The sequence below is a fragment of the Brienomyrus brachyistius genome, chromosome 15 (assembly GCF_023856365.1).
Source record: "Brienomyrus brachyistius isolate T26 chromosome 15, BBRACH_0.4, whole genome shotgun sequence".
In the NCBI taxonomy this organism is placed as follows: domain Eukaryota; kingdom Metazoa; phylum Chordata; class Actinopteri; order Osteoglossiformes; family Mormyridae; genus Brienomyrus; species Brienomyrus brachyistius.
In genome coordinates, this window is record NC_064547.1 from 12,409,558 (window position 1) to 12,425,279 (window position 15,722).

At 42.1% G+C, this 15,722-nt stretch overlaps 1 protein-coding gene across 2 annotated transcripts in view; it reads left to right on the forward strand.

The window, feature by feature from the left end:
* Window positions 1-4,800: 4,800 nt before the first annotated feature.
* Window positions 4,801-15,722, forward strand: part of reck (reversion-inducing-cysteine-rich protein with kazal motifs) — a 45,126-nt gene continuing 34,204 nt past the window's right edge. The window contains exon 1 of one of the 2 annotated variants that reach the window (XM_048976872.1): window positions 4,801-5,019. In XM_048976872.1, coding sequence (XP_048832829.1) covers window positions 4,950-5,019 — 70 coding nt within the window. In that variant the 5' untranslated portion in view covers window positions 4,801-4,949. Of the gene's footprint in view, window positions 5,020-14,423; window positions 14,491-15,722 lie in introns of those variants that run through there. The other variant, XM_048976873.1, reaches the window with a different exon arrangement.

The window sequence follows — 15,722 nt, forward strand, 5'->3', positions numbered from 1 at the left end:
CCTGACTGCTTTATTCCTGCAATTACTCTCAGGTTTCCCGCTAAAACTACAAGCCGTTCACACTGAGGTCAGTGGCTGGGGCTAAGCTAACTTGGCTGGGGCATATGTGCCAAAAGACGGATGCCATGGGGACAGCATGAAAACAATGGAGAGCAGCTGGAGAAGCGCGCTGCCTCTAGCCCAGACTTCCCGAAAGCTACAATAATAGAAATGGTGTTTTCTTAAGAAGAAAAAAAAACGTTGGGGAAGAATAATTAGAGGCTAATGTCCGCGAAAAGAGTGGCGTAGCGGATCTCAGATCGTCTCACTTGTTTCGTTTCTTCATCGCGCGTTGTTTCTCCTGGCCGCAGTTTCATGCGATGACATTTTAACACCCAGCTGGAAAGATAAGACGCGCCTTTGATATGTCTGCCTGCAGCTCTGCAAATCCGGTTCACTTTAAATAAGATGGGAAGAAATGCTCCAGGTTAGCTGGGACGAAGCAGAGCGAACTGGTAATGACAGAGGCCCCCGCCAATCATGTAAGATGCGGCTGAGTGAGATTGCTACCCTATGTCAGGCTGCCGACTCTCACGCATCTGGCGTGGAACTCACGCTTTCAGACTCTACAGCAAGAATTCTTGCAGCAAATCCTTATTATTCTTCTGTAAACCGAAAATTAGCTACATCAAAAGTGTTGCGAAAGTTTACAAACCCTGTAGACTATCTGAAAGGTAATAAAACTGTTACATGGTTAAATGCGTGTGCAGCTATTCTCGAATTGAAAATCTCACGGCAGCCAACTGACCTTAGTTGGCAACTCTGTCTATATTACAAAGTGATTTTATTTATTCAGCGTAGTCATTGCACCAGCAACACAAAAGGACTCATTTTTCTGTTATTGTGGTCAGCACGTTTAAACCGCACACTGATGGTTACTTTGTCAACGTTTAAAAAACACTGACCATGTCATTGCTTTGCTTTGCGGAGGACCAGCGGAACAAAAAGCCCAAACTCAATGCTTAGGCCTAATTAATAAATGCTTCGGAAAGGAGAAGACGAACTGGCAGGCAGACCGGGAAGAGGAGGTTAAAAAAGATGGGTAAGTGACAGACACTGAATAATTGACTCTTCTGTGCAGGTCGCCAGTTACCCCTAGACATTTAGCAATCCCGTGGGTTGATGTCTGTACAATACTTATAAACCGGACATACGCACCACCCATTCCTGAAATATCTAAATCTGGATACGAGTACACAAGAATACAATGTGGTTGTTTGATTTCTTGTAAGTCTGAAGCTTACTGTCCTATTCGTCCAGCTTTCAGCCATAACCACGTGAATCCGCTGTTCGCAGCCCCCCTCCTGTTCGCACGGCTTTTCCTGCTCGCCGGGGTCCTCCGACTCTGAGCACACCGACTGGCATGCACACAGGAAGGGTGTTTCTACGAAAAAATCCCATAACTGCCAGCTTGGGAATTGTGGCAGCAACTCGAGAATGGGGTCGCTTCTGAAACACAACCTTTTGAAACGACCAGTAGTAGGAAAACATTCTGCTTGTCAGTGCAGAGGTGCCGGATTTTGGTTAATAAAAGCAAATAAAATTTAAGATTACCGCCGTCTATATTACCAGTTCCGGCCGGCAGATGGCGGTAATCCTTTTCTCCTAATAGGATACAGACGCCCAGCGTACGGAGGGGCAAACCTATGTTAATCATTCCACCCAGGCTCTAAAATATGCATTATTAATCCGGCCATATTAATACAATCAATTTTAATATCCTCAAGAATTTATCACACCAGAAGAGCAAAACAAGTCACCCCCATTAACGGATTGTTGGTCTCTTGAGTTTGGCAGAGCAGAATTCCAGAGACATGCTTTCAGCCCGTGAAAGTGTTAAGAGATTTATAGCCGTGTTATAAGTGCCATTGCATGTGTGTCGCAGTTACACTCAACATCAAATCGCCCTTCCCTTCTCCTTGAAAAGTTCCATCTTGAATCTTGTTGTTGTTGTTGGGGGGGGGACGGATGGACAGACGGGGGACCGTTATCAGGGACCATTTTCTCTGAAGCCTCTGATAGAGAAGAAGAAAAAACAGTGGACTTAACAAAGCAGAACCTGGAATTAGACAGGGCTGCACTTAAATTTCAGGCCTGCTACTTTCCAAGCTTAGACAGAGCGGCAGCAACAGTCACATTCTATTGATGAAAGAAGCCTACTTCATTGAAACAGATCTCCTTCAAAGTGAAAGCCCACTTGTATTCTTGGTGGGTTTACTTTAAAGCACATGCGGGGACACAAACACGACTATTGTAGTACGTCTCTATAGCCTGCTTGCTTTCTAACATATAAAGTGTTGTTTTGTATATATCTTTGTGTTTGGATAATTTGCTTAAGTAACAGAAATTACATTTCATCTTAATTTTTGCCCTTAGTAACATAGCGATTACTGTATTTTTTTTTGTCCCCATTGATTTTTACAAGTAATATAATATACAGATATCAAAGACTGCATGTTTTGACAGCATAATCGGCTTTCATTCACACCCAGCTGTCTGTCCAGATCAGTAAATCCTTCTGCCAGAAACAATGCAGGTTACGTGCGACCTGTTCCCACACTTCTGACAAGCGTTGAAATATTCCATAACGAGGCCCGGAGGATAGAGTGCCCTGGGATTATGGTGGATTCTTTTAGGGCATCTATAATGCAAGTGTGGATGCATTCCCATGTTCCTTGGTATTGCCCTGCCAGAATGCACTTGCAGTGTGAGTAAGAAAGTACAGCAGCGGGTTGCAAAAACACGGATTGGCATGAACCTGCATGGGAACTCTTTGAGGTGTGATGGACATCCAGCGGGCTAGAGGCGATTCTAGAATGTGACTCTTAGGGGGGCTCGTCCTCTAGTGTGGGAACAACTCTTTAAAAAGAATTACAGAACACCACCCATGATAAAATTAATTCATGGAATTTTTACTTATGCAAAAATGTTCTGAGGGCAGAAGGGTCAGTGATTGGTTCAGAGAGATGACCAATCAAATTGTAGAGGAGACATCTGATTGGCTGGTCCCACCTCCTTTAGTTGCTTGGACCCACCTCTCTGAAACGATCATTGTTACTTCTGCCCTCAGAACATTTTAGCGTGAGTAAAACTCCCAAGAGTGATAAAAAATTGCTGAGAGGGGAGGGGCTACAGAATGTGTGTGAAAATACAGGATGAATTGCTAAATTGTATTAGAAAAATAATTTGTCTGGGAGGCTGAGTCAAGTAAACAGGACGGCTGAAGCCCCTCTAAAGAGGGTCTAGAACTGCCCCTGGAATGGGCCTAGATTATTTTGCTTAGAATCCACAGGTTTCGGTTGCCATGTTTGCATCACTTCCTGTGGTGTCTTATAACGGCAGAAATGCTATGTACCACCAGAGGGACAGGGCAGATTGACCTAACGCTTGTGCCTCCATGTTCCTGGGGATTACACCTGCTTCAAGTTCCCCGTCTCTCTCTGGCACCGAATCGTTCCTCAGACGAAGGCGTGTGAAACGCCTGCAAGGTTATTATTCTGTGACGGCATTCAGAGCTGCTGTCCCCGGGGCCGTGTTCCATCTCCGGGGGCCTGCTGGTGGCCCCCCTCATCTGTTTTTGCAGTTGTGACTCACCACCAGATGCCACGCTATGGAAAGGCCATACATCTGCAGGGCGCCTGGGGTCAGTCATGTGACCTCCCCCCAGTACAAAGGTCAAAGGGAACCTGGATCTCTCCCACCGGCACTTAGAATGCCACAGGATGTGATTTTTCTGAGCGCGGGACATGCCAGGCGTATGGTAACACAAGGGTCCGCTTGTTTTCTCGGACCCGCACCATAGTAAATCGACAGCATGGCAGCGGGCAAGTCAAAGCGAGGTTATGGAGTCCTGTGGCAAGAGAGAGTGGCTCCGGATTCAAAGCTACTGTTATGCCATAGATATAAATATGTCCCTGAAATAAATTCAACAACGTTCAGCTTACAAAACAAACTGGATGAACTATGTTGCTTTTCCCAGAAGTTCAGTGTTAAATTATGTTACATCCATACACTGTATCTGGCTTTATGGTTGTAAGCAATTTTGTGTTCCATAACATTTTCAGTGGTACATTAAATTCACTGTTATTACAGTTTTATCTTAACATCCTATAACTGCATTTTTTTGTATGCATAGAGTACATTAACCTTTATTTTACCAAGTATTACCAGGCTCTGCAAGGTGCTTACAACAGCTGAGTTTTGTGCACCGAAACATTCAAGTCTTTAGAACAAACTATATACACATCTAATACATTTTTTTGGTATTCTCGTGTTAAATTCTTCATAAGAAATTAGAGTAATTACATACTTAGAGGTGGTTTTAAAATGAGAATTACATATATTTATACTATTTATTTTTCTTCTGTCAAAGGCATGTCAAAAAAATCTCGGCTTCATCAGTGACCATCTGCACGCCATGGGCCTGATATCTCAGATATTTTAAACGAGATTCTCTGAAAGAAGTCAACTCCGTGAGTAGAAAACGTATATTTTCATGTATTCATGGGACATCCTTGGAAATTTAAATAATTTCAAAATAATCCTAAAATCAAAAGCTTTAACAATTACCATTTCTCTGTCACAAAGCGACTGAGAAAACCCACAGGCTTTTAAACTGACTTTCACCTGCCTGAATCACATTAACTGTTCCGCTTCCTTTCAAGTCAGCCGCGGCCCAGCCCTCGGTTGACCGAGGCGTGCGGTTCTGCCAGGGGAGTCCCCCCACCCTTCTGCACATGCTCAGTCGGGACCGTGACCGCGGGCCGGGTCCATTTATGCTGCCCGGCCGGAGCTGAGCTTCCAGTACCGCAGACGCTGGGGTGCCGGACTGCGATGTTCTCATGGAGCTTGTCGGCGCGGCGCACTTTTGCTCACGTTTCCTTTCACAATGCACTTAGGACTTCAGTAAGATGTTTGTGTATTTTGAGATTATCCTTTTCTCCCTCGCCTTCATCGTCTGCGACTTTGTGTATGCGCAGGGTAAGGAGTACTTTGCTTTAATTTGTGCGGTTTAGCGCCAGCGTGTTACATCTGTCACGTTTTGCCCCGCGCTGACTTTTATAGGCTAAGCCTGTAAGGTAGCACTATCTCTCATTTTTTACCGATTTGCACTGGAGTACAGTATTTATGCGACTTGAGCGATTTATAGCGAGCTGATAGTTATAAGAGTCCGCATGTTTTATTTCTGTATATTTTTTGTCATCTCGTAATAACAGGCTATATGTCTTACCGACATTTGCATGAGAAACAATGTTTCCCTTCCACAGCTTTGTAAAGCCTTGATTGTTACTGTGGTATGTGTGCGTCTTTCTAAACTCTAAATTCTCCCTCACACTGTCTCGTTATCCACTATTCCTTAGAATTTAGTAGCTGATCCTCTGTACTGTACTGCACGATTTTACACGTGTGATGTTCAGTCTCGCCTGAAGCACTTTTGGCACTTGTATAACTTTTTAGTACTTATTTATACGGTGTTGCGCTTTGTTGTATGAGTCCGGTACTGCGTTTTTAGGTGATCCTCCAGAATACCGCATCTGCAGCATCTTATTACTGCTTTACTGGTAACACGATTATTAACCCGTTATTTATTGATTATATTTTGATAAATAACGTAAGTTCCGCTGTTCTAAGCGATGCCACCAACTGCAAATGCAATTTTCAAATGCGTCAAGCACATTATGCATTAATCACACAAATGCATTAATCCGTTTTATTGTCTCTGTTTTGCGATTGACATTTAACTTTGAATACATATTTAGTGTTTCAAGTAAGTATAGTGGCGTTTTCAGCGCGCCTGTGGGGAATGGCTGTAATCTACACTTGTTACACAAAAATCTTTAAATATAGCCAAATATTCGCGATTTTCGATTCTCGGTTACTATTGAACTCGGAGACTATGTGGATGAGTTACCAAACAATTTAATGAAATTTATGTAAACGTACACTTTAGCGATGAGAGAAGTGAGATATAACTGTTCCTTTAACATCTCTGTCCCGTGCGGTATATTTTGCCTCAGTGGGTTTGGTTTCCGTTCTTAAGACGCGTTTAAATCCCCAGCGTTGCCTTTTTAGTTGAAAGTTAGAGCACTGCTTCGCGAGCCATTACTTATGTAATGAGGGGGCCAGTTACCTTTTGCAGACTATACATCTGCAACCAATTTAACTTCTTTTAAGTTAAACTTAGGAGAAGTTAATATAAATAATTTGTAGTCAGGTTGTTTGTTTGTGATATGGTTTATGTAAACGTAAGTACCACAAACTAATCACACTTTTGTTGTCTGTAAAATGATTTGAGTAATATTTTATATGTGAGATGTTCGCATGCATTCCCTGAAGAACGTGCTGGAATCGGTTTGGTTCTGAGGAAGATGCTGATGACTAATGGCACCCGACTTCAAAGCAAACTTGTAAAACGAGTAACTTTTTTTAGAAAAGCGTGTTTTGTTTTTTTAAAAATCGAAGCTGGCGTGTTATATTGCGTAGTATTAAAAAACGCGTTCTTGGCTCGTACTTCGGCACTGTGAAGCACATTTCAATGTTGATCTTTGTGCTGAAGTCTTGCCGTGTTTCGCACGACATACCAACCTTTGCTCAGCTGCGGACGTCATTTGCATGTCTAATTAAAATATACAAAATTGAAAGTATACCTTCAAATATGGCGTCGATTTCAGAACAACACGAAGATTAATAACAGTTTTTACAAGGTTGCATATCAAAATAATGACGGTCACTTGGCTTGACTAATTTAGTACGAATTACAACATGAAAAGTTGGTGGGACGTAATATTTGGAGTAAATCGTGCCTTCACAGGGACCGAGGTGTTAATCTGTACAATCTGAAGCCAGGCTTTTGACAGCATACCTCAGGGAAGGGGGATTATGAGCAGATGTTATGTAATGGGGGGAGGGGGGCATTGTTTTTGTTTAATCCAAGGCCAGAAAGATTTGAGCCGACGCTGCTCACCCCCTCCACTATTCACCTGAACATGTGCAGTTCATTACATTGATTTTTTTGTTGTTTTAGAGAAGAGTTTTTTTTTTTTTTTTTGGGGGGGGGGGGGGGCTCTGTCAGACTTTGTGTTGTTTTGGTCTCTCCTAGGCTTTCTTGGGTCTAGAGCACATTTACATCTGGGGTTGTTCTTTAGTACAGGCCCTATTGAGTTGGGAAGGGGCCTTCTGAATTTTTCATAATTACAGTTCTGAAAACAAAAACTTGAATGGAAGGTGTCTGGAGGACATTTGACCTCTGCGTACTTCAACATAAAATCCCAATTAACTAATTTGTTTAATGTTGTAGACTCCTATTAAAGGAAGCCAATGATTAGAATTCAGTGTTTTTAAACATAAACACGACTTTGTGGATTTTTATATTTTTGAGCGTATAAATGCACTATTAACACAACAGATTCTGTTTATACACAGCCAGAAAAAAACGGTACAGCAATATTCAAACAATATTAATGTACCCCACAATGGTACAAAAATGTTCCTTGTTATCCATTTCTGTAACGTGAAAGCTAGGGTACAACTGCCAGGCCCTTGAGGATACAGCACTAGTGACAAGTAAGTGTAACCTCAAAAGTACAGATTGGTGAGTTTTTCTGGTCTAACTGTTTAATTCACACTACTTACATTATGTAATAATAGCTGAGAAATGCGAGCAGTTGCATGGTATGGGTGGGCAGTTCATGTGCTGGAACGTCATCAAAGCACCAGGAGGTAGATATTGCGGCTGTAGGGTGATTTACTTCATGGCTGGATGGTCACTAAACAGGGACCACAGTGTGAGGTAGGGCTACCCAACATCTGATGATGGTTTGGCCCAAGATAAAGATAAAGAGGCTTCTACTCTGAAAATATTTCAGGGGAGCTCAGACGTGAACAGAGCAAAAGAAAGAAACATCTCATTCCCGCCTTTGGATCATTAAAAATGGGCTCCTGGGTCATAATCACTGCAAATGATTTGCTTTTTTTCCATGTATATTACTGTATAGAACGAATCTTTCTTTGTTAAGGTTCACAACAACAATGTTTATTGTTTCAGATATGAAAGCTATCTATAAATTATAACAAGAACGTTTGTTGACACGATACAAAAAAGTCACATCCAGTCAGAAACATGGAGAAATGTGTTGGTTTCTCATTGCAAATGTTGCCTGGAGAAGCTTTTAGCTCTGGTGTTTGGCCATATCTGAGCTGCTCAGTTATGGCAAGAATCATAATCACAATTATTTTGGTCGATATTGAGATCACTATTATTTAACACGATTATTCATTGACTTTGGAAGTATCGTGCATTTATTGAACTTTTTTTTTTTTTAAAAATTGTCTTGATGGTGGATTTCCTTGAACTCTAAATATAATTTAATTGAGAAACAAATAAAAAGTGGCAGGTAAGGGGGAAGCACTGGATTTGTAACACAAGACAAAATGGAAGCATAATTGCGAAATGAAATGTAGCACGATAATCATTTTAGCTTGATTATTTCTTTTTCTATTATAATTGTTGGAAGCCAAAATCTTAATTGAAATTGTAATTCGATTAATTAGGGCCAATGCTGTGGAAGAGTGTAGGTTCTTCACTTTGTCGCTATCTCCAGATGTGGTACTGTCCGGCAGGTGGTCTTGGGTGCAGTTCAAAACTATGACTTGGCTTAACCTACAACGGTTTTAGCTATAGCTTCTCCCAATGACCCTTACCGAGATGTATATGTGCATTTGGAGACCTAAAATCTCAAAGCCAGCTTGTGCGTTGATCCACTTGTTTATGAATGAGCTTGTAGGCAATGGAATGTGGTTCATAAGTGCCAAATGAATGATTTAGGTTCTTCGTTTTTCCAGTGGGTATTAAAAATGGATGATTGAACGTCTTTCACGTCTAAAGGTCCTCTCACAGAGTATCTCGTGTGAATCAGAACATCTTACGGGGGTCAGTATCCAAAATTATTACACTCCTTCGCTTAATAAACTTATAAAACTAAAGAGAGGAAAAGTAATGCAAGTTAAAGTAGTTTTGAAATATATCAGTCAGATTTTCATGTAAAATCTGACCTGCTGACCTTGATTACACAACAGGATCCCTGACTGGTATGTTTCAGCTGTTCCCTTGAGGTTCTCTCTCTGGAATGTGGGGATGATATAAATTACTGGAGAAATTGGTTTTCATGACACTGTCTGCCCTGGAAATGGCTTATTCTGTTAGATACAGTTGTGTAACATGCACGGGGCTGAGGCTATGTCACACTTCCACAAGTGTAGCCCTACAAGAATGCAGTATTAGTTAGGGATAGGGTTATAATTAAGGTTCACATAGACCAAAGAACCATACAGGTCATATAAAAAATGAAATTACTTCATGTCATCCCTGCGGGATCAATCCTTCCTCGTGTCCTGAGCTTCCTGGGTTATGCCTTAGGCTCACCACCACCCCGTGCTAGATAAGTGGTTATGGAAATCAGATGAATTCTTCTGCTCCAACATTTCCACTTTGCTTTTTGAGGCTTCATCATGGCTGAATAGCTTTACATTTTATAAATGGACAAATAAAATGCCATTTTATTGTTCTGTAAGTCTGTGATAGACGGAAATATCTCCCACTGCAAAAGGGGCAGGGTATATGACATTTTCAAATATTGTCTCATGAAGTTGGAGGGGAAAATGGAGGATTTGCAGTATGGTCAGCCATGGTCAGGGTGAAATAGAAAAAGCTTGGCTTATCCAGTTAATGCTTTAATATTCTATAGTATCTATAGGAAGCTACAGTACTTATAGAAGTTATCATAAAAGCTTCCTGCTACACTTATAAATATTTACCTTTTGTCCATAGCAATATTTTTTTTTCATTTGAGCTGGGTCAGACAATTTCTGGGGTAATTGGGCGGGTTAAGGGTCTTGTTCAAGGGCCCAACAATGAAATCTATCTGGTGAGGCTGGGATTTGAACTGTGGACCTTCCAGAGTCACAGCATTATAACCTGCTGGGCTACAAACCAGCTCCCATATAAATACGGTTTTAAGAGTAATTTCTCGGCTATTAGTTCAACCAGGGACAGCGTTAAAGTCTCATACAAATCATCTTGTACAAAATATGAAAAGGTTTTGATGGTCTGTTTATATCTTATTTTCATGTCTAGCTTTGCGTCTTGAGCTGGACAAATAGTTCTAGTCATGGTGAGCGTAGGATGAGAAACAGGCTGTTGAATGAGGTCCTACAGAGGTTTGCAGGCCCTTCCAGGTCGACGTGTCAGCATGTGATTGGTCACAGCTGTTTACATCTGGTATGTGACGTTACCATGGTGTTTTTTTCATGCCCATCTGAGAAGCAGCAAGCAGCATCTTTCTAACTCACCCTTTCCTTCAGATTCCTCTGTTCCCTCGCAAATTTTGAGTCTGGCCAGCTTGGCTCCTGCTGGGACCATCATGTTTCCTTATATCTCCACATGGGGTGCGTTTGTTAGGTGTGTAACCACCCTTCGCGCTCCTTCCCATAACTCTGCTGCATTTCTGTTAAACAGTAAATTATGTTAGGTACCTCTCATGAGGGTAGTACACTGCGGGAAACTCAATCTGGCAACCTTCAGTTAAGTTGCCAGCGTGTTATGTTGACACTGAGCACATGTAAACCTGAGACTGATTACAGACACGTCGGGATGATAGGGGATTAGAGATGTGTGCCCATGTCTCAAAGGTTGTGGGTTCAGATCCCATTTCCAGCTCAGTAATTATGTCACTTTTGGTTCCTTGGCCAAGGAACATAACCTTGATTTCTCCAAGGATACTATCTCACCCTATTCTGTGATCCTTGCTTGAATTTTGCTCTTGACCAAAGCATGTTTCTTGTGTTTGGCTTGCTCTGGAGGACTCAATGGTTCACTGCACCTTATGTAATTAAAACAACAGCTCACTTAGCTTTTAAGAGGCACAGCTACAGCCGTCAGGAGGACACAGTTGACTGCCAGATTTTTTTCTCACCATCGCCACAAAGTCCAAGCTACATGTGCCAGGATTGGTCCACTGAGGAGAATCATGGAAGTGACCTCTGTTGGACTACTTACATACTTAGTGGGCCCAGCTGTCAGTTAAATTCATATTCATATTCATATAGCGTGCTGCAATCCGTTGCTACAATTTACAGTTCTGGAAAAATGAAGAGAATACTCTACATTTAAAAAAATATTTAAATAATATTTTTAAATCCTGGTTTAATTGTGGTTCTGCTAGTAGAAGACTACACTGAGCAGCACGTTGCTTCCAGGCTCACATGCACAAGGTGAAGCAGGAGACACTGGGAACAACCAGAAACCAGCCAGGTAAAGGGCAGAAGTGACTTTCTACCGACCGTTAACTTATCTGACAGTTTCTTATGAATCATGCCATCAAGTGACCTTCAAAAGGAATGGGGAACATTAAGTGCAGGTGTGAAGTGCACGGCTAGGACAGTTCGTATCAGGCTCCTAGAAGCAGGACTGAAGTCCCATAAAGCAAGGAAGAAGCCCTTCATTAATGAGGAGCAGAGAGGAACCAGGCTGCAGCTTACAATATGCATATATATTACTCACAGACACACATCCATAAATTGAGAAATGACTGAAGCAAAAAAATGTGTTGTGGTCTCTTATTTTTTTCCACAGCCATATATATAGAATCATACAAAAATAGGGAAAAGGGGAGAAAGAAAGAAAGAAAGAAAGAAAGAAAAAAAGAATGAATGAATGAAAGTCCGATGAGAACAGGGAAGAAGAAATGAAAAATCCCAAATATGGAGAAAAAAAATGTCTGGGGGTGTAAGGTCAACTGGCTGCACAACCCCCCCAGGGCACGCTAACATTATGGAAAAAATAAAGAATGGACCTATTTGTTAAAAGCGAAGTGTAAGCTGAAAGTCACTGTTGCAGCCAAAGTCCATCAATGATTCGGTTCTCCAGGCCGGCCTGTGTGATTTGGCAGATTGAAGGCTTCACCCACAGTGTTACGGTTCGTAAATTACATCTACAATGTCACGCTTCCATGCTGTGTCATCTTCCAGATCCTGGCGTTGAGCCCTCCACTCCTTAGAAGACCATGAAGCTTCTCGCAGCGAGAGCCAGTTTTCCGCAAAGATGTGATCCTGAATATGGTGTGATCGATCTATACGATTTCAACGATGGACCCCAAATAACAGCGCTACACTTGGCCCCCTTCATTCCCTTGACTTGCATGTTGAGAGGGATGGAGGGAGAGAAAGGCGATTGGACATCACGTTTGTCATGTGATGGCCAGGTCCTCCCACACCATGCGGCACAGCCAGGCTCCCAGTGCCTGGGCTCCACTTGAGCCCGGTTGTCCGCTGGACATGGGCCTTTCCTGCCATACGATTCACTGGTGTCCTTTCATGGAGCACTCATACCCCCCCCCCCCCCCCCACGAATCAGCGCTGAGAGGAAGAGTTTCCAAAGCGTTCACCCTGCAGGGGAGGGGATGGTCACAATGGGTGTTATTGAGGTTTGGTGCAGGGGGTCCCATTGCTGTGGTAAAAAAAGTATTTTTATTTCTTGAAAGAGAAGTGTGCAGTGGTAACCCTTCCCCATGTACCACATGTTGGTGAGGATGCTTGTGTAAACATAGACTGAGGACGGCCCCCATATTGGAAAAAGTCTAAATGGTCTTGCTCCCCCCCATTTTGCCCTGATGTTCATTGTGGTTCATTCTGCTATCTGCAAGCAGTGTTTCAGAACATAAAAGACCACAGTGCACTTATATAAAACCAACAGAGCCCCAGAGGGCACAGAATTCAGATCAGCTCAGTTATTCCAAGGTCTCTCTCTGAATCAGCGGTCGGTCATTTTTATCGTCACCACAACCCTAACCGCCCCCCCCACACACACAGCTGACAAGTTTCACCATTGCCACCTGCCAAACACGTAGCTCCAGAGATTATTTTCCTTGCAGAAGTAATTCTCTCTGTAAATAAGGTTGAAGACCCCTGTTCTAAATTCGCACTACATTTTTTTGCTGTAGTCACTGGTCTTAGTGTGTAGATACACCTGTACTGTACCAGGTCCGACCCACTTTTATCTCCAGAACCACACGAGTGGTGTGTTTAGAAAAACCTTTCTGCACACCACTGTAGTACTGGCCTGTATTTTTTCCACTTGTGACCTTCCTGTTAGCTTTAACGAATCTGGCTATTGTCCTCTGACCACTCTCAATGACAAGGTGTTTTCGTCAACAGAACATAATGGATTTTTTTTTCGTTCCTCACACACTATAGTATGTGAAAATCCCAGCGTAGTGGCTGTTTGAAATTCTGGAGCCATTAACCACATCTGGCTCCTAGAATCACACCACGTTTAAATTCGCTTAGATCACACAATTTAGCCATTCTAATGCACTGAACATTTTGACCCTGCCTGCTTGCTGTATGTATTCCCTGTGAGCAACTGTGCTTACTGAAGTCTCATAAATGCAAATAATTAATACATGGTTGATTACATTTTTGTCTTGCATTTTACTTAATTTGATTAATTGGTTAGTGGGTGTGCACTAGTGGACAATTGTGGAAACACCTAGCATTTTTGGCTATACGCTTTAAAAATGACTACATGAATATTGGCAGTAATTTTTGTAAACAAGAATGTTATAGAAATTGTACATTGGATGATTAAATGATTAAGTCTTGTTCCAGTTGCTTATTTAAAGTTCTGCAATCTCTAAAAACTGGAAGTGTTTCCACAATATTGGCCCCTAAGGTACAAACTGGATTGTGAGTCTTTACAAGTAGGAGCTGAAACAATGATTATGCGTCGTCCACATAAACAGTTTAATGCAGCAAGCCTTGTCATGGCATTCTGTAACTAAGATTCTATTCTATAATTGGGATTATTTTCTGTAATGGAGATTCTTTTGTCAATTGCCTGCATTGTCTCCTAGTCAGTACCGATACATGTCATTCATGAAACAATTTTCCAACTCCTGATTAGCCACTGATTCTGCATGGTTGTTTTTTGGTATAGACAAAGCAATATGTATGCCTATCATTCCAGCCCTTGCACCCATGCTGTGCTCCAGATGGGTGACCAAGCACTAGGAGGGTCACTGGGCCCATTTATTCGTAGGGAATAGCGTGGCCTGGTTTATCGTGTTGTCAGAAGTTCCCTATGCTCCTGCCTACCCACGGATTGAATACAGCTTCACCGCCCACTCCAGTTCTGCTCTAATGGCTTGTACCAGACATACTTGGATACATTAGACATGAAAAAACAGCACTTAGTGTTGGAAATGTTTTATCTTGACATAAGAAGCAATGTTTGCTGTTATTCTTTTAGTGCAGGGCCTGGTACAGGGGCCACGTTTAGATGGACGGGTAGAATGAAGTTGATGAAAGAGTGCAGCTTGGAGCAGATGCAAATGGAACAGGATAGCGTCTGGTCTCAGATGAAAGCCCCGAAGAGGCTTCCATTGCCATAACGATGAGGTATTCTTAAAAAACATAAACAGATGATAATACATATATTGGGGAATTATCTTCCTCTGTGATTATTTCGAGTAACATCCCTCTAATGTCCTGGGTGAATTTTCTTTTTCGATTTTTCCGCTGCTTTGTCTGTTTTAAATCTGTGATATCATTCACCAGTCCGGACCTTTCTCTGGGCAAATGGCTGCCTTTCTTTCATTCGGTCCTCCTTTTAAGAAGGTGTCATATTTTAACGTTTTGGAAGAAAGGGTTTTTCGAGTCCCTGCATGGAAATTACATACCGGGGATCTTTAGATGGATTTTCTGTCACAGTCGCTGGGAGAGAACGGGCAAACGATGGCATTCAGCATCGTAAAAGGACTGGCACAATGTTCTGTGAACCTCAGTGTAGATAAATACCAGTAAACTGAAATTCGTGTATGGGAATCATTTTAAAGAAGAATTTGAAGCTTGCTACTTCTACTCCCAGCATTTCTGAACAAGAATAAATGTATGGATAAATACATTGTAATATGGTCCACATTGACTGGATTTATATGATTTATTGGGTAAATGATCAAATGCAGACCGGGAAGGTAAAATAAATGGTCGGCCAGGCATAAATATATACATAGTGTCTATTTTATTTTTAAATATCTGTCGTGTAAGTTACGATTGGGCACAGCAAGTGAATGTGTGTTTGTTTCATGGAGAGTTTGTTTAGGATTTTTTTCGTCGGGTCGGTGTGGATCGGAAACTCGAATGTAAACACACGGAGGAGAAGAACCAGGCTGGGATCTGTCTCCTGCCCCCCTGGGCTGACACTCTGCCCAGTCTGCCAAGCTCCATGCCTTGTTTGCTGGGAGGATCTTCCTGTCACTCTGCTATCCATTCCAGAGCTCCTCTCAGCATAGCCTTATTCGGTTTAATGGGACTGAAACTGCTTTCAGTATTTGGAATCAGTAACAACGCGTCTTGTATTTAAATTATTAATTGAAAATTCTGCTTGGCTATAGAAGTATTTTCAGCCTTGGAAAAGATGGACAATAAAGGACACCTGCCACAGCTGGTGATTTCCATGAACTGTTCATATCCTCTAAAATGCATTTAGATCCTACCTCTTTGCGGATAGGCTGTTTGCGGATAATGACTATCAAAAGGAAAAGATCTTCACCAGTTGGGAGGATGTGGAATTTGCTAGTCGGCGTCGACTGTCTCCGACTTACGGAAGGTTGAGCTGCTGATGGCTGAGC